Below are 23,232 nucleotides of genomic sequence, written 5' to 3'. Positions count from 1 at the left end.
TTGAAAAACGTTAATTTTGCTTACCCTTTTTAAGTTTTTACCAATTTGTTTCCTGAAGATCTGTTACTCTTAATTATTTGTAAATAAGCTCTAACAGAAACTGAATTGTCTATCAAACCATTTCGATAAACCCATAAGTTGATTGCACATAAAAAGCCACAAGTTGATTGCACATTTACTATTGTCAGTAAGGCATTCGAAAAACTACTTTTGAAAAAGCTTAAACGAATTGGACTAAAGGACAACTTTGTTTCTTGGATATTTTCAAACCTTGTTGACAGATATTACTGTGTAATTTTCAAAAATGAATGTTCTGAGAACTTTAGAGTAAATTCTGGTGCACCTCAATTAAGTGCCATAGGCCCATTACTCTTTTTGTTATTTATAAAAGACCTTCAAAACTCAAAAACTTTATTTTATGCTGACGACGTGAAAATATTTCGAACAATAAACTCCCTATCCGATTGTGTGCTCTTGGTCCTGCTATTTGGATTTTTTAAATATAAAGAGGATCTTTACTGTACTTTAAATTCGAAGTTTGGTTTCGGTTTCTTGTACTTTAAATTCGGTTTAAAAAAAAAAGATGGATTTTGAAGACTTTGAACCTGCTATAGAAGGCGGGACTTTGTGTTGATACCAACCATAAATAAAATGCACGACTGGGCTGTTAACCATTCAAAATGTAAAATTTTAATTAGGTTAATAATACATTTATGTTTAAATACTATCAGAACTATATTTATTTAACTTTTAAACAAAATTGGTTTAGCGTTAAAGCCGTTTTTGAAAAAAAAAAAATAAAAATGCAATAACACGAAAGTTTCGTATGGGGGTTTTTATTAAAATTAAGCAAATTGTGGATAGATAATGTTCCACAAAATTAAAGCCCATTCCATTTCCTATAAAAAAAAAACAGGTGTACAATGTACACGAGATTAAAGTTATACTTCTCAATCTCACATATTTTCTTAGTAGGCTCATGCCATAACAAAACTATTTTACAATAATTTTTGAACACTAGATGGTGCTCATTGCTAATCCCTTTGACATTTATTTTCAAGAAGTAAAGGAGATGGCACATTTTTGGGCCCAGTGTGTTCACTTACGAAATGGGTATCAAATGAAAGGTGACGGTAAGCACATTACGTGGGTAAAATATTTTCAAATTCGTTAGTGGGGTTTTGGAGATATTTGAGTTTGAAGTTTCGGATTTCAAAATCAAGATTTCAACTATTTTTGCGATCAATTAATCGTAGAATGCGTAGAAAGGACTTTTTAGATTGGAAATTAGTTAATCTTTCTTTTTCTAGTACATCATTTTTCTCTAGGAGTTATACTTTCAGAGTAACAGAACCGCAAAGTATCTCATTCTCAGTAATTCCGCACTTAACTCTAAGGGTTGTTTAAAATATTTAAAATATCAAAAAACACACAATTTTCGGTAGTGTAACTCTGAAATTATAACTCCTAGAGAAAAATGATGTACTAGAAAAAGAAAGATTAACTAATTTCCAATCTAAAAAGTCCTCTCTAGTTTTCTGTCCGACCAGTCGTTCTCGAGATATTGAGACAAATGCGTTTTTCAAAACGGCGGTCGCCCCACAAGACCAAACAATACGCAATCTGAGATTTGTACTTGGGATAAACCCCTCTTCAATACTGCATTCAAACTTAGCTCAAGTCATAGCTTTTTCCAGATTTTTCCCCATTGACTGAACTATAGTTTCTATTCTTATTATTTAATAGGCATATTTCAGCGCGTTTTTGTGTATTTTGCTTATTATAAGGTTTTTGTATGTTTTATAGAACTATTTAATATATAGAATTAAAGGTAACACATTAAGCTATCGAAAAATTACAAAAAAAAAGTGCATTTCACCACTGAATATTTTGATATTTCGATGTGCCAAATGCCTCGCTTAAAAAAATCACCTTTTGAGAAGTAAATACCTAATATGTATTATTTTTTTTAACAAAGAAAAAAACTTTTGATACAGATTTATAGACAAGAGAAATACCTTTTATTTGATACCAATATTATTTCTGTACACCCATTATTACGCATTCTACGATTAATTGTTCGAAAAATTAGCTGAAATCTTGATTGTGAAATCCGAAACTTCAAACTCAAATATCTCCAAAACCCCACTAACGAATTTGAAAATATTTTACCCACGTAATGTGCTTACCGTCACCTTTCATTTGATACCAATTTCGTTAGTGAACACACTGGGCCCAAGCTCCATAGAAAAATGTGCCATCTCCTTTGCATACCCTAACCCCGCAAAAGAAGTATACAGCTCTATTGGGAGCGACGATCTATTAATATCACGTATCGTATGCATTCGAAGAAATCTCTGATCGTAGAAAAGTTCTAAATTGTTCTAACGTGCATGAATTTATCTACATAAAGAACGTATAGAACTTTCAATAAAATAAATAATAAACACACCTTATTTTTGCATTTGATTTTCTTCATACAGGGTGTCCCAAAAGTCAACGTCGAATTGTAAACGGTAGATAGGGTAGGTGGTGATATTTATCAAAATAATATATATACTGAGGGAAAAGCCACCATAAAACAACATAAAATCAATTAAAACCACATTGATTTAACTATTGTTCGGAATGATTTTGCGTTGATGATGAACATTTTAAAATGAAAGTGGAAAAAGATTGTTTTTTTCGCGAATATATTCGATTTGTCAATTTGAACCCTTATCACGATATGTAGAAATCGGAGAAAATTTTGTTCCGATCGGTTACGATGATTGACATGATAGCTTAAAAAAAATAAAATGCACGACTGGGTCGCACGAACTTGCTCTTAGAGTTAAAGTTGCTTAAATTTTTAAGACTTTTTATACCTATAGAAATTTGGAAAAAAAATAAAATTCGTTTAAAAAAAAAAATAAAATAAAATCTGAAATTAAATTGCCCTCCAAAACAAGTATGCAGTTTTAATTGATATATTAACATGCATTTTTAGAAAAAAAATTTTCAAAATCGTTGGAGCCGTTTTTTAAAAAACTAATTTTTTATAAATAATTTTTTGGAAAAAAAGTTTTAAAATGAAATTGGTATGCCATTTTGTAGAAATCACTAATCAACATCTAAAAACAAAATTTCAAAAAAATTCAATGTCCCGTTTTCGAAAATTTTCAAATTTTTTTTTAAAATCCAAAACTTATTTTTTTTTCGAAATTTTATTTTTGGTTTATATTTAGATTCTATGAATGCTTCTTCTAAAAAAGTTTCGTTGAACTTAATTAGCAGTTTCGGAGATAATCGGATTTGAAAAAAAAAAAACGGTTCTATGGCAGGTACCTTTAATAATGATTTTCAAAAAAAAAATTTTTCATTAGAAGATAGCCTTTAACTTAAAACTAACATTTGAATTTTTTAAACAAAATCGTTGAAGCCGTTTTTGAGATATTTCAATTTTATTAAAATCGGTATAAGACAAGTACCGTTATTTTTGGTCCAAACAAATTAATTCCAAAAACCCCTCTGGAGAGTCGCCAAATAATGCTACATACCAAGTTTGACATTAATCGATCCATCCGTTTAGGCTGTAGCTCCTTATACAGACAGACAGACAGACGGACTTACGGGACCCACTTTTTTGGCATTCTCTACCATTGTAATGTCATGGAAAAATGTTATCTCAACTTTTTTTTTTTTTGTACGAATGCATAACTTGATATATAGTACCTATATCTCAAGTAAAAATGTAGTTTACCTGTATTATCGATGTCAGCTTTGGAGATATACCCTAATTGTAGAATATATTTTTCTAAGTATATATACAAAAATCTCTTTTTTAATTTTCGATGACTAATTAAGAAAAAATCTGTAAGAAATTTTAATTTATTAAACTAACGGAGGAGATGGGCGTGTTCCATATTACATAAGGATTTTTACCAAAGTGTTTCTAATTGATCGTTCCTCTCTATAATTGCATATGTGGTTTGCTTGTATCTTATTTCTTTTCACAGCTTAATGTAAACAATCAACAGGGTATTGCCAAAAACAAACCAATAATCGGTTTGGGTCACTATGGCGTATGAGTAATTTTTTTTTAAATTCATTTTAATAACTTTTAATAACGATACTCACAAATATTTCCACCAAACTATAACAACGTTCAATTAAGTTAGTTCGAGAGTAACAATAATTTCTCAAAAAAAAATATCCACAGGAAGTTTTCAATCAATCTAAAATTATTTTATAATTATAATTTTCCTTATAGACCGCAAAATTTGTAAATAAAAAATATTCAAATTACTTGAAATTATTTATTATTTTTTATTTGGTTGCATTTCGGTTCAACAACTGAGGAACCATCATCAGCGAAAGTTGTCTTCAATTATAAACTAAACAATAAAAAGAAAAAGAGTGGAAGATAAAATTAAAACAAAAATAATTATGTAGAAAAATACATTTGAATACATATTATTATTTTTTGCTCTTTTTAAACAATCAAACAGAGGCGATTTAAATTTAGGGGTAGATTATATTGATAGACATTCAAAATGATTTCCATTTAATAAGGAAAAAATTGATTTCTCAGAAAATTATAAGCCTAAATCTTTAAATTAATTGATAGTTTTATGTCTCACTTTAAAAATCTACAATAATAGAAAATAAGTTTCTTTCTTTAAAATTTTTAAAGAAAGGGACTATTCAAATTTGATTGACGGAACCATTGCCAAACACAGGTATAAACACTTTTTCAATTTACACTAAAATTTGGATTTTCTTCATGTCTAACATTTTGATATATTTTTTTTTTTTTATTTTCAAAAATAGGAAGTCTCTCCGATAACCAAGAAGTATTCCAATGGATTCTTGAGCAAAAAGCCGATGAAACCATTGAAGAAATCGAAAGAAATACACTCTTTGACTATATTGCCACAAAAGATTTCCTAGCCGTTGTATTTTGTAAGTATTGATGAGTTGGCAATTATAAAAGAAAAAATGTCGTTGCCCGGAAGACTTCTAAACAACTCTATCACAACAACAAATTCTATATAAACAGCGGTCAGGGATAGCATTTGCGAAAACTGTAACTGCTTAGTTATTATTTTATTAAAATTTTCTTTATTTACGTAAAGTCACTGAAAATTCAAACAAATTCTAATAACTTTAAACTTATCTTTTGTTTTTTTTTTTATTTTTGTTTTTTTAGATAAAGAAGAAGATGCTGATACACCAAGAATACTTCGACATATTGAATTGATTGATGACGAAGCTGTTGAATATGGAATAAGTATTGTTAAAATGAAAGATCGTTTAATGGCAAAGAAATATGGATATAGAAATCCTCCAGGAATAACTTATTTTAGGAAAGGTTTGCTTCTAAATAATTTTTTAGATAGGCGATAAAATTACCACTTGATTTATCTTATCACAAAAATGTATCTTTTTTTTTAAAGGAAAGTATATAAATTATGACGGTGATATTGATGATGAGGAGGAAGTTCTTGATTGGCTTACGAGTCCTGCTAATATGGAAATGACAGACCACATCGAACAGGTCAACCGAAAAATGTTTGAGAAAATTCGCAAGGCATCTGATTACTTGGCCGTTATTTTCTGTAAGTTTAATGCACATATTTAGACCATGTCCAAAATATCCAAAACAATTAAATCAATTAGCTTTCTGATTAGAGGAAATTTCTTTAAACAACCTCGTTAAACAAGCTCGTCATAGTATTTTTTGCGCCATTATGTTGTTTGGCCTTTCGATTAGGCTGCGAGGAATCTTTCAGAATCCTTTGTTTGTATTGTAATGTTTCCATTACTCCCAATTTTGGTTATGGTGAAAACGTTCGTTGGTTTTGCGTTTTTACAAGTAACCAAAAATTCGAAAAATTAAGTAATCATTTAAATTTAGCTACATCCTTTAATCCTTTTGCTCTAACCTTCTAGATTAGATTTGACTTTTGCCCAAATTGTCTACAGACAAGTACAAAAAATTTGTTTGTATACCTTTTTTTTACTTTAGGGTAACTATTTGAAATTTACTGTGAATACATAGCTGCCAATCATAGGTACCTCGTTTATTTTTTTCAAAATCAACCAATACGATATAACTTTGTCTAAGAAACCCAATGAGTTGGTAGGTTGTTCACAACTCTCAATACAGTCCCTCTATTTGATGACGTTTACTGTCTTGTTGGTCGCCAATCACCTTTCCGAAGTATCACTTTGCAATGCTTTACCCGAGATTTAATTTGATTTTGGTAGGGGTAGCACCCCTATTTATTAGGGGTTGGGGTCAGAATTCTGCCAGAGTCAAAATTCTTTTTTCAAAATTCTGCTTTCAAAATTCTGCTTTTCAAAATTCTGCTTTTCATAATAGAGGTATTCACGTAAACGCGGAAAATCCATAGAAACCTTAGAAACCGTAGATTTTTCAAGATAGCCCTACTCATCACAACTCGACTCAGATAAGATTTTTGAGGAGAGTAAAAGACACGCCGAGTTGCGATGAGTCGGGCTATCTTGAGTCGGGCTTTTTTCGAAAGCTTGAATTATACACTTAATTTAAATTTTTAAGTAAGGTTATTTCAATCAATTGTTTTCAAAATAAATGGGCGAGCCTGGTTAGGATAGTAGTTTTTTCTATATTTCAATTTTCAAAGAAAACAAGAAGGCATAGGAACACAAAAAAAATGTTAAATTAGTCTAAGGTAGTTTAAGTTAGTTTTTAAGTAGTTTTAAGTCATAGCTTGTACTAAGCTTAAATAAATAAATAAATTTCCAGTGTTTGATCAGAAATCAATTGAGGCAATTTACTTTATCGATAAATTTCGTGTTGAAATCCACAGTCCTTTTTAAAATAGTATTCAGTATGGTTTTTAAACTTTTTTTTTTTTTAATTTTGATTTTGAAATCGTTTATTTCGAAATAGTTGGTTTAAATAAATTGGTTTTGAAATCAAAATTAAGTGTATAATTCAAGTTTTCGAAAAAAGTATCATTCATAACTGTAAGTGTTGCCGTTGTTTTTTAATATTTTTTTTTTTTAATTTTAAGTATTTTTTTTTTAGAAAATTGCCCTTCCCGCCTAACCGGGGGGAGATAGACACCCCCTCCCATGGTACAAAAATTATTGCATTTAACCCCTCTATAAAAAACCGCTTGGTTGCTAAGTTGTCGTACTTTCCCCTCAAATGTTTCTGTTTTACTTGAGTAAAACTGAAAAAAATATAGGTTCAAATGGCCATACTTCGGTTAGCTTTCAATAAAAAAAATGTTAATGCGTATCTCAGCCCAATAAAGAGACACAGCCAAAAAAGTAAAAAAACTCAAAAAATCGAATTTTTTGATTTTTTTTTATGATTGTTTTGACTGTTTTGGTAAGGAAATTTTTTTTATCAATTTTTAAAAAACATTATTGTTATAGGAAATTTAATTCTCTACAAAAAGTGTTAAGGACAATATCTCAAAATTTTGCTTCGTTTACGAGATATATTGAAAAAACTAAAAAGGAGGCTTTTGCACCCCTATCTTCAATTTCCACCCTCTCATTTAAAAGCACTCCGCGGTTTTATTTTCTTTTACAACCCATTGAACGATTCCTGCAATAAAAACCCGTGAACGTCTTAGTTTCTTATTACAATGTTTTTTTCGACATAGCCTATTTGGTTACATTTAATTTGAGTAAATTTTTAAGACATCAAACTGAAAAGCTGTCAAGATGTGATAAGTTTGGAACGATTTACCGATGATATTGTTTTAAAAAACTTAGTATCGTCAGCATGGAGATATGGAAGTTCTTTATGATTATTTTGATGTCATTAATGGTCCCTTGGGGACCCCGGAAATAGCGAAAAAGGGGTTAGAGAAAGCATTTCCAAAGCGCACACCATAAGAACAATTTTGGAGATAGGAAGATATCCATTTCAAAAATATAGGTTCAAAGCCAAGTGCAGTAAGTTTGAAGAGTATTAGACTATGGGAAATTTTGTCAAAAGCCTTGCTAAAGTCAGTGGATTCAACATCGACTTCCAACGCAGCCTCATGTACTGAAAAGGTAAAGGACACGAAATAAATGAGGTTAGTGGCAGTGGACTTATCCTTGTTGTACCCATGTTGTCTAGGGGATTAAAGTGACTTACAGCGGAAGCTTATGAGTTTATTTAAGATGCATTAAAAAATTTTGGGTATATGAGAAAGTTTGACAATTTTGTATTTTTTTTTTTGTGAATTGGAGTGAATCCGGCAATCAATTAGAATAAGCTTCAAATGGTTCAAAAGAAAGATCAATGAAAGACTGTTTGAAAAATGAGGCAACCAAGTTTGAGGATCGCTTATAATTAGATACTAAATAGTGACCAGGAAGGTTCCTGGTGCCGTATTCTAAGCCTTCATAGCAAACTTCATAGTCTTTGTTAATATTCCCAGCATATGTCCATTCAAATCTCAGAAAAATATTTTTATAAATTTCTCCCGTTCAATTGAATCTCCCAGTTAAATGCATTTTACTCTAAAAAGGTTCCTCTTAATTTCGTTTAGAATATTTCTATATCGAAACAGCTACAATCTTTTAACTTTTTTTTCTGCTGTAAAACCGGAAACAAATTAGGCTTTATCTGACTATATTTGTAGATAGCGATGAATGCAAGCAATGTCCAAGAGTTCTAGCTGAAGTTGAACACATTGATGATGAAGCTGACAAAGAAGGCATAGATTTCGTTAAGATTGACGACAGACAAATGGCCAAGGAATATGGTGTATTTGCATTACCTGCAATTGTATTCTTTAAACCAACTTCTAAGGAACCTGTCATTTATGCTGGTAATTCTCTTTTTTTTTTTGTATTTACAAATTTACAAGTCTTCTAATCAAATATATTTTTTTATATATCACAGGAGATCTGTATGAGGAAGAACAAATCCTAGCCTGGCTATTAACACAAAAGGATCCAAGTGGTGACGTCATAGAAGATCTAGAAGGAGAGCGATTAATTCATCTTATCGAGGAATCCGGTTCTATAGCTGTGTATTTTTGTAAGTTTAAGCTCAATCTTATCAGTCTGCCTAAAGGACACTCTTCATATTATAAACACTATGTACAACAACAACAGCTGCTGTGTCAATAATACTCTAAAAATGGATCTACAATCCATTTTTGTTTGTTAAGTTCGGCTCCATGGCCGCACTTACTACAGACAAGATTTTGAAAAACAAAACAAACAAAAAATGTGACTAATTTCTTCTTTTTTTATAATCTTAAAAAAAAATAAGATTAATTTATGTAACTGATTCTTTTAAAAACAACAAATCAAAAACTAACCATTTTTAAGTTAAAAAAAAAAAAAAACAAAAACATTTCTCTATTATTGAAAAATACTATGCAAATTAGGGAACAAAACACAATGCGACATTTGCAGCTCGAAGGCGATGCGAAAGGCGCGCATGAAAAAAGAGCGCGAACAACAGCAAGAAGGTGGTGGCGCTAGTGCTGCAGCCGCTTTTGGGGGCGAAGAAACTATGGAGGCATCTGAAAAACCAACACATCACGAAGAGGGTATTGTGTAATGTAGAACAAAAATTGAAAAAAAAAAAAAAAAAAAAAAAAATGCCGTGTACAACTTTATCCCCCCCGCCATGCGCCCGGATATGCGAACAATTTCCTCCCAGTTAAATCACACCTCCTGTTGTACCCTTTGCCAAGAGTTTCATTATGTTAACATAAAATTGCGTGAAATAATATTTTACTAGATGTTTTTTTTTCTCACTTCTAATCTCACTTAAAATTCCCAGATATGATTCAATGGTAATTTTTATTGATCCCTTTTATCGTGATGCTATAGAATTATACATAATTTTTATTAATTTATTTGCTTTATTATGTTTGCACCTTTATTTTGCACAATATTATCTCTTTACCTATACATGTTTCCTCCATGTTATTGGTTTAGAATTGGGATTTAAAAAAAAAAAATTCAATAAAATTTTGAAATTCCATACAGATACTGATGGATGCGAACAGTGCACAAAAGTATTGGAGGAATTGGAGAATATTGACGATGACTGCGATAAGCATGGAATAACTTTTGTCAAAACAAAAGACTTCTCAGTTGCGGATGGCTATGGAGTACATGATTATCCAGCACTGGTGTACTTTGAAGGAGGAATTCCGAATGTTTTTGAAGGTGAGTTTTAAAAAAATGTTTTTTAATCCTCCCTAGAAAATTGAAATCGTAAGAATTATAGATGAATTATAGGAAAAAAGGGACAATGTATTCTTATGTAATTGTAAGAACCAATTCAGGGTATTTTTGACACCTCTTTTATTTCTTTATTAATAAATAGATAGAATAGGAATCCTAAATTCAGACCCATCTTTAATTCAAAATGGTGGACAGATATCTCCTTCGGCTTCGAAATATCGCAGATTTCACAGAAGCCAATACCCAAACAACATTGTTCAAATATTAAAACGAATTCACCTTTGAAAGGGAAACACTGGACTGGAATACTTGTGCTTAAAACAGAATTGAAAAAAAAACTTTTCCTTTTGAAAAACAATATTTTGGAATTTTCAATTTGATAACATAAACTAAAACATTTGATTTTTGACATTTCTTACATTTTTGACAATTTAAACCCAGAACTGCCAGATTTAATGCAATTTGATTTTTGAAAAACAAGTTAACTTATATAAAAGTGCTTTGAGCTGCAAGAGCAAGTACATAGTACGTCCGACCCAGTCATGTATTTTATTTTTTTGGTAAATATGCTTGCTTTGGCGGTATATTTTTTGTGGGTCACTGAGGTGTATGCGTAACATTTTTTCCTAGTGCAAAACTGTTAGTCATATTATGATATTTCTATCGATTAAATCAATCGAAGCAATTGATTTCTTATGATTATTTTTTAATCTTTTGAAAATTATTCAATACCGTTGACTTCAAAGTTTAATATTCGATTTGTACACCTCTCAAAGCCAAACAAACGGAAAGACCGATATTTCGTACTAGTAATAGTTTTCTTGTGTTTAATTTTTCGTTTGCACTTTCATCATTTACAAAAAATAATATTTGAGTCTAAAATTAATACAACACATAGTAAGTTGATACATTATTTAAACTCATAGGAAAACTCAACGAAATAAAATGCACGACTGGGTTGCACATACTTGCTCTTATGGTAAATGTAGCTCTTATCTGAAAGATTTTTATGAAACAAAATTAGGGAAAATTATAATTTGATTTTATTAAAGCATATTTTTAATAATTTAAAATAATTTATAAAATCTGTTTTTATTATTAATAAAACACGGTTTAAATGGTTTTGGTTTTAATACAAAGTAAGCCATATGATTTCATTTATGAAAAGGAATTTTAAGAAAAAATAAATTGAAAGTCGTTAGAGCCGTTATTTTTAAGGTAAGTCTTGTATTAGAGATATTCAGAAACCAAAAAAACTTTTCTTACTTTTCTATGACCGTAAAAATATTTTTTTTTTAATTTCAAAAGTTGGGTCTTATCCGTAAAATTACACAAAAAAATTTTAATAAAAAGCTTTAGAGCTGTTTTTGAGGAAAAATTTACTTTTCTATTTCCGTTATATGGTAGGTACCGTTAGTTTTGGTCCTAAAAAACAATTCAATTTCCCCTCTAAGGAATTCTCTAAAACTGTTTGAAGAAAATCGCTTTACACTTTACTGGTTTAGGCTGCAGATCGAGGTACATAGAGATGGACAGACAAACAGACAGAATTGCGGGACCCAATTTTTTGGCATTCTCTATCATCATAAGTTCATGTCTGATTTATTATCTGGAGTTCGATTTTTTTTTCCAAATCCTAAACTTGCCCTATAGCTATAGTACCTACATTATGTATAACGCAAGTAAAAATTTATTTTTGAATAAATAAATTAAAATTGATACAGAAAACGACAAAGCACCACTAAATAGGAATTATATGTAATTCAAATAGGTTCCCGATAAAAAGCTTAAAATTTACATGATAAGCTTGATGATAACCAAATATCTATTATAAAAACTTTGAAAAACATACAAAATATGAACAAAGAGACATTTTCCATAGCAGATCTGCGATCATCCGAATAGGTTTCTGCATTCGAAAATTTACAATGGATGACAAATGTTGTCAAAATATGAACAAACTCCATATCGAAATAGCTTTTATTTATAATAAATTAGTATTTATTTAACAAAAAAAAAGCACATTTGTAAGTTTGTTGAGCTATGTGGAAACTCAAACTTCCAAACTTTGGGCGGTTGCTATGCTTTCTAATACAACCAGAATGGAACAAACATAAGTTGATATGAGCTTATTTTCGAAAATGTTTAAGCTAGTAAACATATTCACAATAGGTGGGGCTTCAGTCGGAGTTTAGCTGAAACGGAAAAACAATTTCCTTCACAAATTTCCATTTGAGTAGAAACTCATTCAAGAATATGTTAAACTTGTATTTTTTAACTAATTAAATAATGTTAATAAATAATTTTATTTTTTCGTACAAATGTAGCTTTAATTTTATAATGATTCAATGTATAATTTAAACATTTCGTTAGTCTATTTGAGATTGTAAACTCTAATTGATATTAAATAAATAAATAAATTTGAAATTGCAGATTAAAAGAACAACTTTGTAAACACAACAAACTGACAAAACAATTATTAATAGATTTTTTCACAAATTTTTGTGAAAAGTGCTTGTAACTACTAATTTTTTACATTAAAATCTCATATAAATGTATTCAGTTTTTGATTTAATTTACTTTTAACTGCCACCAGGTGAACTTAACGAAGAAGAAGAAGTACTACAATGGCTGATAACACAAAAAACAGAAGATCGAATAGAGCTTATCACTCGACAAATGTTAGAAACTATGGTCGAAGAAACCCAATATCTAGCTGTTTATTTCTGTAAGTTCAAAAAAAAATCCAATTATTTTGTTAAATTTATTGGCTCTTCCTTTCACAAAAGTCCTATTTTTTTTTTTTGTTTTTTCATGTTTTTTTGAATAATATAACAATATTCCCGATAAACCAAAAAAAAAAACAAAAAAAAAAAAAATTTTTTAAAAATACAAACCCTTATTATCAACAAGTACCCCCAGATCGAAATGGAAAACCACCCGCTTATTGCCGAACTTTTTGCGCTCCAATTATGTATTCGACCAATATCACCACCACCAATCCCGCTAAAAAAGCCTTTGTACAGAATTACATCACGCAAAAAAGAAACCGTGTCCGTAAACAAGGTATTCTATATGGTACAGACAGCTGAGTAAATTAAACTCTCTCTTTATTAGCCATATTAAAAAGCCTTAAATACTGAGCGCTTTAGCTTTTTTTTTTTTATATAAATCACGGCGATCTTCTCTCTTCTCTCTATGCAAATCTATAGTTTTAAGAAATTTACTAAAACCACAAAAGTCGTTTCAGTAATTTGTACATATTTACAATATACATTTTTTGTTTCATAGTAACTTGTCTAAACAGACGATTTAAAAACATAAAATGAAAACAACAACAACAAAAGAAAAACAACAAAAATAACGCTCTTTGATGTGTTCTTTAAAAGCTGATTATTGGTTTGAAAAACAAAGAATACCTGTGTTTGGGCGGTCTTCTTCGGCTTAACATAATACAATGCTAAAATTCTTAACATCAATCCTTAATAACATCAGACACAGCATTTCTACAACATTTCCATTTAAAAGTTCCTAAAACCTTAATTATACTAACTGTTTTCGAAATTAACATTTTCCATTCCGTTTGCCTTTTTCGAGAGTCTTTTTTTTTCGTGGATTGAATAGAGTTTATTAATCTTGAAAACGTTTATATTTTTAGATAAAATCAATTGTAACATTTGTGATCAGATTTTGGAAGGATTGGAGATGATCGATGATGAATGTGATGTTTTTGGCATTCATATGGTCAAAATTCAGGATCCTCAATTAGCCAAACGTTATTCCATAAAAACTTTCCCAGCCCTTGTTTACTTCAGGTAAGTTAAAGCTTTTAAAAAGGTTAACAGGAAATTGGTAATAAATTAAATAAGTACACTGAGAAAAAGACCACGTAATATTAAGCATGTTTTTTTTCCAAGATGACTTCCGTCTTAAATTAAGCGGAAATCTATATAATTTAGGCGGAAATCCACTTAATTTAGGATGAACATCTTCTTATTAACATAAATATCATTGCATTTGGGCCGAGTGCTTAGTCTCTATTCGGTATTTGGCCTAATGTTAAGGAACTTTGCAGAACTTTGCGGAGTTATTCGGCCAAATTCGGCCGAATATTCGGTGACGTCTCTACTACAGATGTTCACATAATACCGCAGCGACGTTTTTACACACATGCGAATATAAGGAAACTGATGTTTCTGCTGATCGGTGCAGTTTGGTGTACCGCACTGGACAAAGCGATAGACCTAAACAAGCTTATAAAAGTCCAAAGGTCGCTAGTATGTGCATTAGCGGTGGGCTAAGGTCAACCCTTTCAGACACCCTCTACAAACTACTAAATCTCACACCCCTTGACATCTTCAGGAAACAAGTAGAAGCAAACTCAGCTACTCGTCTAAAAGCAACCTTTCAGTGGACCTGTAATCATATTGATCACACTAACACTCTAAACAACTTCGGATTCATTCCAAATCGTTTAGATTACACCACACCTTAGAGCTGTATGAAAGGACTGTAGCATTCTAGACAATGACTCTTTACACTTCTATACTGATGGTTCAAAAACCAATGAAGTGGAAAAATTGAATCTCAGTCTTTTCTTCTGCTTACCAGACCAATGTAGTGTGCTCCAAGGGAAAATTCTGACGATTCAAGAAGTTATATCTTGGCTCAGAGAAAACGTAATATCCAACACGGATATTCGGATCTTCTCGGACGGCCAAACAGCTATTAAATCTCTTGCCTCTGTCACTACAAATTCAATCATGCTCCTTGACTGCCAAACATCTCTTTAGGGAGACGTCTGAGTAGTTAAAAATTCACCTAATCTTCTGTACAGGGTTTGTATTTCCAGAAATATCCTTTTTATCTTTAGGTAAAGCTTCCGAACCTCATTATTTCAATATCGCAACCCTCTTAATCCATTGAACCCTTCTGGTGTAGTGCAGCCTAAACGGGTGGACGCTGGACGATTTTCTTGAAATTTGGAACAGATGATTTTTCGCAGTTTTTTTTCTTTGTTTTTTATACCGTGTACCTTCTATGCATAATTTTCGAATTATTGCATTTTTCCCGAAAACGGCTCTAACGATAGATCCAAGGTATTCTAAAAAACTTTATTTTTTAGTTTTTCGCAAAAAATTCGGATAGGGAAAATATGGCGTTGCCGTAAATTTTTGAAAACTGACATTTTGGCTATTTACGTGTACATATTTCGTTGATAGCTGCTTGAACGAGTTTTTGTTTTTAAATTTACAGACAGATATTTCTTATAGACCGAGGGCCCACATCAAATTTCGGGAGTTTATGTTGTATAACCAAAATGTGAGTATGCAGTTTTTTAGCCTTATGCGTTCTTATAACGAATTTAAAAGTCTGGCAGTTTTAAATCGCGGCTTTATATGATTTTCGGGGGTTAAAAAAACGCAAGTTTTCCAATTAATGTGAGTAGGCTAAATAAACAAAAATTCACATTCTTAATATAAGGGGACTGGTTCTCTGTCATTTCTCCTAAGCCTCAATACCTCAATCTCGATGCTACGACAAATAGAAATCAAGATACCTATACCTAGGGTTTTTTAACTATAACCATATCAGGTCTCTTCTTGGTGAGTTTTGAATTCAAAATAACAAACAAAAAATTAAACAGAAAAGTCTCCAAAACAAAGGCGCTTAAAAAGCTTATACATTGAGTTCTTTTGCTCGCATCGTCAATTAGCCCAGTCGGGATGTACAAAAAATTAAGCTGAAATGGAAATAATTAGATCGGGCAATTTTTTTTCATAGGACGGTAGAGGGGATCACTGAGAGCTTAAAACCAGTTTTTCGGAAAAATCGACCTTGTGCTTAAGCCGCCATCTTGGATTAAAGGTAAAACACGTTTTAGTGAATAACTCGGCCATTTTTGATTTTTGACAAAAATTATGTATCTAAAATTTGTAGAAAATTTTATTTTCTATAACTTTTGTCTTAATAATTTTTTCTATTTGATCCATATTTTTCGAGTTAATTTGAAAAAACTATACCCCTACTCGGCTTAAACTTTATACCCGCTTTGATTATAGATTTTAAGATCAACGCAATATGGGAGTGTTTTTATATGTTTTTGGGGATGATAAATCTAGCGGCAATGTTAGTTTTTGCAAATTCATGAAATTTTATAAACAAAAGGAACTATCTCCAAATCGGTAAGTGTCGTTTTTAAAAAAATTAGTAAATATTATAATTGATGTCTAGCAAGACAAGCAAGTCTTTAAATTTTTCAAATCGGTTCATTAATGCCTGAGATATGACCAATTGTTTATAATAAAAGCTTAAAAGAGAGAGTGAGTTATAAACAATTGGTCATATCTCAGGCATTAATGAACCGATTTGAAAAATTCAAAAACTTGCTTGTATTGCTAGACATCAATTATAATATTTACTAATTTTTTTAAAAACGACACTTACCGATTTTGAGATAGTTCCTTTTTTATAAAATTTTATGAATTTGCAAAAACTAACATTGCAGCTAGATTTATCATCCCCAAAAACATATAAAAACACTCCCATATTGCGTTGATCTTAAAATCCATAATCAAAGCGGGTATAAAGTTTAAGCTGAGTAGGGGTATAGTTTTTTCAAATTAACTCGAAAAATATGGGTCATATAAAAAAACTTATTAGGACAAAATTTATAGAAAATAAAATTTTCTACAAATTTTACATATATAATTTTTGTCAAAAATCAAAATGGCCGAGTTATTCACTAAAACGTGTTTTACCTTTAATCCAAGATGGCGGCTTAAGCACAAGGTCGATTTTCCCGAAAAACTGGTTTTAAGCTCTCAGTGATCCCCTCTACCGTCCTATGAAAAAAAATTGCACGATCTAATTTTTTCCATTTGAAATGTTTAATTCTCCTGGGCTAAATATCGATGTCTTCAGGCTTAGCGCTTAGGGGAAACGACAGAGCATCAGTTCCTGTATAAAGAATTTTAAATAGTGTGAATTTAGACTACTTATATGAATTGGAAACTCACATTTTTCAACCCCCTGAAAACAATATAAAGCCGCGATTTAAAGCAGCCAGACTTTTGAATTCGTTATTTGAACGCATAAGGCTACAAAACAGCAAACTAACATTTTAGTTATACTTCCACTCCCAAAATTTGCTGTGTCCTCTTAGACTATTATAATTCTAAATGATTTTGTGTCTTAAATATTTAAAAAATATTTATTATGAAAATAAATTGTTTTTTGAAGTGAAAACTTCTTTAGTATCGTAGTGATTTGAAACAAGATGAAACGAAAACGCGACACGACTTCAACTTGTTATAACTTTTTTGTTTTAATAGATGGATGAATGAAATTTGTACTGTAGATAGGTAATTAAATAAATTATAATTGTACAAAATTTCAAATAATTTCATATTCAAAATTCGGAGATAACGGTAAAAAGATGTTCTTTTCCAACACACGTTATATCTTTTGATCTAGTGATCATACAAATTTTATTTAACTTTAATACGCATGCTGGTAACATAACCTTTTATTTGATATATCACACATAAAGTTACGTGCTCTACAAGTTACACAATCTTAAATTGAAAAAAATTTAAAAATACCTCAAAACACCTGTGGAGATCTGTTGCCGATGACCAGCCACCAGTGTAGGAAGTACCGTAATCTCAGTCTGGAAATTCGACATGGTTGACTTTAAAAAACTAACTTCTAACTTCTAAGTTCTCTTGTAGGCATCTTTGAAATGAGATTGATACGTCATATGAAAGGTGAAACAATAAGCTTTCACATGGTATACAATTTTTAATAGGTTGTCAAACAAAAAATTGATTTAATAGCATGAGAACATAAAAATAAATGTTTTTTTTTTGCTTTTTCGGTGAAATTTCATCGAGTTTAAAAAATTCTAGCTCTTTTTGTAGATGTCTCATACACCTGATCGATATATATATTTTGAGCTAAGACAATAAGCTTTCAGATGATGTAAAATTTATCTAGGTTGTCATATAAAAAACATGGATTTGAAGGTGATAGAATAAAAATAGGTAGATTTTTTTATTTTTTTTTTTTAATATATAAAAGTATCTACTTATACAAATTATTTATTTTTTAATAATAAACGTTTTCGGGATTAACAATTCCCATCTCCAGATGATGGGTATAGCAAAATTAAATATAAATTAAATGATTTTTTCATTAAAATCTAAACAACAATTTTTTTTTTTAAAGTTTCTCAATAATAATTTTAATGACAAAATTATTTAAATAATTTTTATTTTTGCTATATAATCAGAAGATGTGAATTGTTATTCCCGAAAACGTTTATTATTAAAAAATAAATAATTTGTATGCGTATAAGAAGTTTGTCTTTTATTTATTTTATTGAAACTCATACAGTTCTAAAACGCATTTTTTATGTATAAATAATTAAATATTTTTTTTTATTTGAAAATATAAAATGTTATTTATTAACTTCTTTAAATTTTTTGTATAGAAATGGAAATCCTCTTCTCTTTGAGGGTGATCTTCAAAACGAACAATCTGTCCTAGAATGGTTAATTGATGATGATAACCGAGAATTAGCTGATGAAATTGAAGAAGTAAACGAAAGAATGCTCGATCGTCTAATGGCTGAGTCTACACTTTTGGTTGTTTTCTTTTGTAAGTCTTTAAATAATTTAAAAATTTCGGTTTTCCAAAAATAAAATTGTCCCATTTAGATGATGAAGATTGTGCAGAATGTGAAGAAATTCTCGAAGAATTGGAAGAAATTGACGGAGAAGCCGACATGTTTGGCATTGATTTTGTTAAAATTGCTAGCGTTGATGCTGCCAAGAAATATGAAATTGTTAATATTCCATCTTTAGTTTATTTCCGGTAAAAATATAACCCAAAAATAACTACTGGAATCATATATTTACGTAATTATTTTTATTTCTTTTTAGAAAACAAGTTCCTGTGCTGTATGATGGTGACTTACATCAACATGATAAAATCATAACTTGGTTAACATCTCAAGATGTATTCGAAATTAAAAACGAAATCGAAGAAGTCAATCGTAAAATGTTGGATAAACTTTTGGAAGAAAATGAATTCATTACCGTCTTTTTCTGTAAGTGATCTTCTTCAACAACTTCTTCACATAAACTTTTAAATCATATATTACTTACAGACGAACATAATCAACAAGACAGTGCAGCAGCTTTGGAGAAGTTAGAAAATATTGACAGCGAAACTGACAATCTTGATATAACTTTTGTCAAAATGGCTGATTCCAGATATGCCAAAAAGTGGGGAGTTACTAAACTGCCAGCTATGGTCTACTTTAGAAGAAGATTCCCCAGTATTTATAGAGGTAATTATACCCCTAAAGACGGTTTATATTGAAAGCAAACAACTAAAGTATTCAATTTTTGTTTTTGTATTACAGGGGACCTCCTATCGGAAGATGAAGTCTTAGAATGGCTAAGAAAAAATCGTTTCCGACAGCCCGAACTTAATATTTTCATGTATGCCCTTATAGCGTTAGGTGTTGGTTTTGTTATGTATACGGCGTTCCTTATGCAATGTTTCAAACCTACACCTCCACCGCCCGTTCAACATCCTAAACAGACGTGATAGACTTAATTAATCGTAATTTATTTTTAATAAAGCAAAATGCACGCTATCAATAAAAAAAAAATTCATAAAAAAATGTAAATCAATGACATCGACCAACACACAAAAATACTAACGCTATAGTCTAAATTAGACAAATCAAATTAAAAATAAACAAAACAAAAACAAAAAAAAAACAGTATATAAAATTAAATTAAAAACAAAATAAAAAAAGAAAAAGAAAAAACGATTTTTAAATATAATTTTTTTTTTAAATAAAAATAACTTTCAACATTTTGTTATTTAATTTTGCTCGGAAAAATATAAATAAATACAAAAAAAAAATTATTATTATTTTCGTTTCAAACAGACAAGAATACTATATAAACAAAGGCATTTTAAGAAATTAAATCTTAAATCTTTAAACAATAATTTTTTTGTAATATAAAATCTCAGTGCGTTATGCAACGTACACTTAAATATAATTTAAATATTAATAAAAATAAAAACAACCATTTAAAACGATTTTAGGTATTTTTTTTTTTTTTTCCTCAAAATTTGATTTACTTTAGTCTCAAATTAAGCTTTAAGGAAGCCATTACTACATGACTTTAGGGCTAAACAATTTTTAGTTTACAGATACTGGATCACAGTGAACAGACCTTTGCATTCAGCTAAAAAAATTACAAAGGAGATGGCACATTTTTGGGTCCAGTGTGTTCACTAACGAAATGGGTATCAAATGAAAGGTGACGGTAAGCACATTACGTGGGTAAAATATTTTCATATTCGTTAGTGGGATTTTGGAGATATTTGAGTTTGAAGTTTCGAATTTCAAAATCAAGATTTCAGCTATTTTTTTGAACAATTAATCGTAGAATGCGTAGAAAAGACTTTTTAGATTGGAAATTAGTTAATCTTTCTTATTCTAGTACATCATTTTTCTCTAGGAGTTATACTTTCAGAGTAACAGAACCGCAAAGTATCTCATTCTCAGTAATTCCGCACTTAACTCTAACTGTTGTTTAAAATATTTAAAATATCAAAAAACACACAATTTTAGGTAGTGTTACTCTGAAATTATAGCTCCTAGAGAAAAATGATGTACTAGAAAAAGAAAGATTAACTAATTTCCAATCTAAAAAGTCCTTTCTAGTTTTCTGTCCGACCAGTCGTTCTCGAGATATTGAGACATATGCGTTTTTCAAAATGGCGGTCGCCCCACAAGACCAAACAATACGCAATCTGAGATTTGTACTTGGGATAAACCCCTCTTCAATACTACATTCAAACTTAGCTGACGTCATAGCTTTTTCCAGATTTTTCCCCATTGACTGAACTATAGTTTCTATTCTTATTATTTAATAGGCATATTTCAGCGCGTTTTTGTGTATTTTGCTTATTATAAGGTTTTTGTATGTTTTAAAGAACTATTTTATATATAGAATTAAAGGAAACACATTAAGCTATCGAAAAATTGCAAAAAAAAGTGCATGTCACCACTCAATATTTTGATATTTCGATGTGCCAAATGCCTCGCTTAAAAAAATCACCTTTTGAGAAGTAAATACCTAATATGTATTATTTTTTTTAATAAAGAAAAAAACTTTTGATACAGATTTATAGACAAGAGAAATACCTTTCATTTGGTACCAATATTATTTCTGTACACCCATTATTACGCATTCTACGATTAATTGTTCGAAAAATTAGCTGAAATCTTGATTGTGAAATCCGAAACTTCAAACTCAAATATCTCCAAAACCCCACTAACGAATTTGAAAATATTTTACCCACGTAATGTGCTTACCGTCACCTTTCATTTGATACCAATTTCGTTAGTGAACACACTGGGCCCAAGCTCCATAGAAAAATGTCAAATGTGCTATCTCCTTTATTTTTTTAAGATTTTCAAAAATTACCCCTTGTCTAAAAAAAAGGAGTTTTCAAAAATGTTCTTCAAATCCATGGTATGGGTATGATACATCAAAAGCAAGGACTTTTTAGGCTCCATTAATAACTGAAAACCAAAATTTTGTAGGAGTTCGGGTTGCTGAATTATATGCAATGATATTTTCTGATCAAAGCTGAATTATTGGAAATCGAAATATTTTTTTTTATTCTTCATTCAGAAGCAGAGATATTTTCGGATCAAAGTTCCGAAAAAAAGTTTTAGTTTACAGATACTGGATTACAGTGAACAGGCCTTTGCATTCAGCTAAAAAAATTACAAATTTATTTTTTTAAGATTTTCGAAAATTATGCAAGGGGTACCCCTTGTCTAAAAAACTGAATTTTCAAAAAAATTTTCCAAATCCAAAAGCAAGTATACTCCTTAGACTCTATTCATAACTGAAAACCATAAGTTTGTCGGAATTTGAATTGCTGAATTATTTGCAATCGAAATATTTTTTTCTTCATTCAGAAGCAGATATTCTCGGATCAAAGTCCCGAAACAAGTTTTGGTTCACAGATATGGGATCACAGTTAAAAGGACTATGCATTCAGCTAAAAAATTACAAATTTATTTTTTTAAGATTTTTGACAATTATACAAGGTGTACCCCTTGTCTAAAATTTCGGAATTTTCAAAAATTGTCTCCGAATCCATCGAATGAGACATTAAAAGAAAGTACTCTTTACACTCTATTCATTCATAACTGAAACCAAAACTAAAGTTTGTAGGAGTTTAGGTTTTTGAATTTAGTCGGAAATCATAAACGTCAAAATGAGACGGCGGAGTGAATCCAAAATGTAAACACAGGCTTGACTCTTTTTTCTAATTTTCTTTTGATAATCATTCTGAGGCGCGTACTTTTACACGATGCCTCTTGAGTCCCTTTCATTTATTTTTGCTTCTTGGTCCAATACAAGATACAACAACAACACATTTTAAATCAAAAGAGAGAGATGTCAAATTTGAGTCCTGGACTCAAAAGGCATCGTGTAATAGTATATGCGCCTCACGGAATGAATATTATCAAAAGAAAATTATGTCGTTTTCTTTCACTCTATTAAGGAGTACTCCAAATTTCTACTCCTTTTTCTGGAGTTAAAGAACATAATGAGAGTAATTTTTTTTTATGTAATTAGGTCTGTTCCAGACTTTTTGTGCACTAAATTTGGCAGTCTGTCAAATTAATGAGAGTTGGGAGAGAATTCTCTCAGTAGGAAATAAAACTACGAAAGACTGCCAAAAAGTCTGGAACAAGTTGAACACCATTATTCAACACAATTTCATATTTTCTGCTTAATTCGATGAACATTAACACTTTTTTAATGCAAAAAACACGTAAACGCGATTCAATTAAAAAATCACTACAATTTGATTTGTTTTCTTCTTTTGTTTATTTGTTTGACATACGTCAACTTTTCATTTGACAGAACTCATATTACTGCCGGAAGAAATTCTTTGGGCTAAATTTGTCAGGGTGGGGAAATTTTTTACTCT

At 30.3% G+C, this 23,232-nt stretch overlaps 1 protein-coding gene across 7 annotated transcripts in view; it reads left to right on the top strand.

The window, feature by feature from the left end:
- LOC129909142 (uncharacterized) overlaps nt 1–20,029 on the top strand; it is a 69,444-nt gene extending 49,415 nt beyond the window's left edge. For 3 of the 7 annotated variants that reach the window (XM_055986170.1, XM_055986134.1, XM_055986126.1), the window contains 15 exons: nt 4,813–4,944; nt 5,192–5,353; nt 5,439–5,600; nt 8,619–8,807; nt 8,882–9,019; nt 9,375–9,539; nt 9,985–10,167; nt 12,782–12,913; nt 13,099–13,251; nt 13,844–14,000; nt 18,680–18,846; nt 18,906–19,062; nt 19,131–19,297; nt 19,358–19,540; nt 19,616–20,029. In XM_055986170.1, coding sequence (XP_055842145.1) covers nt 4,813–4,944; nt 5,192–5,353; nt 5,439–5,600; nt 8,619–8,807; nt 8,882–9,019; nt 9,375–9,539; nt 9,985–10,167; nt 12,782–12,913; nt 13,099–13,251; nt 13,844–14,000; nt 18,680–18,846; nt 18,906–19,062; nt 19,131–19,297; nt 19,358–19,540; nt 19,616–19,803 — 2,435 coding nt within the window. In that variant the 3' untranslated portion in view covers nt 19,804–20,029. The remainder of the gene's footprint in view (nt 1–4,812; nt 4,945–5,191; nt 5,354–5,438; nt 5,601–8,618; nt 8,808–8,881; nt 9,020–9,374; nt 9,540–9,984; nt 10,168–12,781; nt 12,914–13,098; nt 13,252–13,843; nt 14,001–18,679; nt 18,847–18,905; nt 19,063–19,130; nt 19,298–19,357; nt 19,541–19,615) is intronic. The other 4 variants (XM_055986178.1, XM_055986152.1, XM_055986143.1 and 1 more) reach the window with 4 other exon arrangements.
- Nucleotides 20,030–23,232: the final 3,203 nt, after the last annotated feature.

The sequence above is a fragment of the Episyrphus balteatus genome, chromosome 1 (genome assembly GCF_945859705.1).
Source record: "Episyrphus balteatus chromosome 1, idEpiBalt1.1, whole genome shotgun sequence".
NCBI classification, from domain to species: Eukaryota; Metazoa; Arthropoda; class Insecta; order Diptera; family Syrphidae; genus Episyrphus; species Episyrphus balteatus.
Note: the sequence above shows the minus strand (reverse complement) of the source record. Positions and strands in the feature narration are given on the sequence as shown.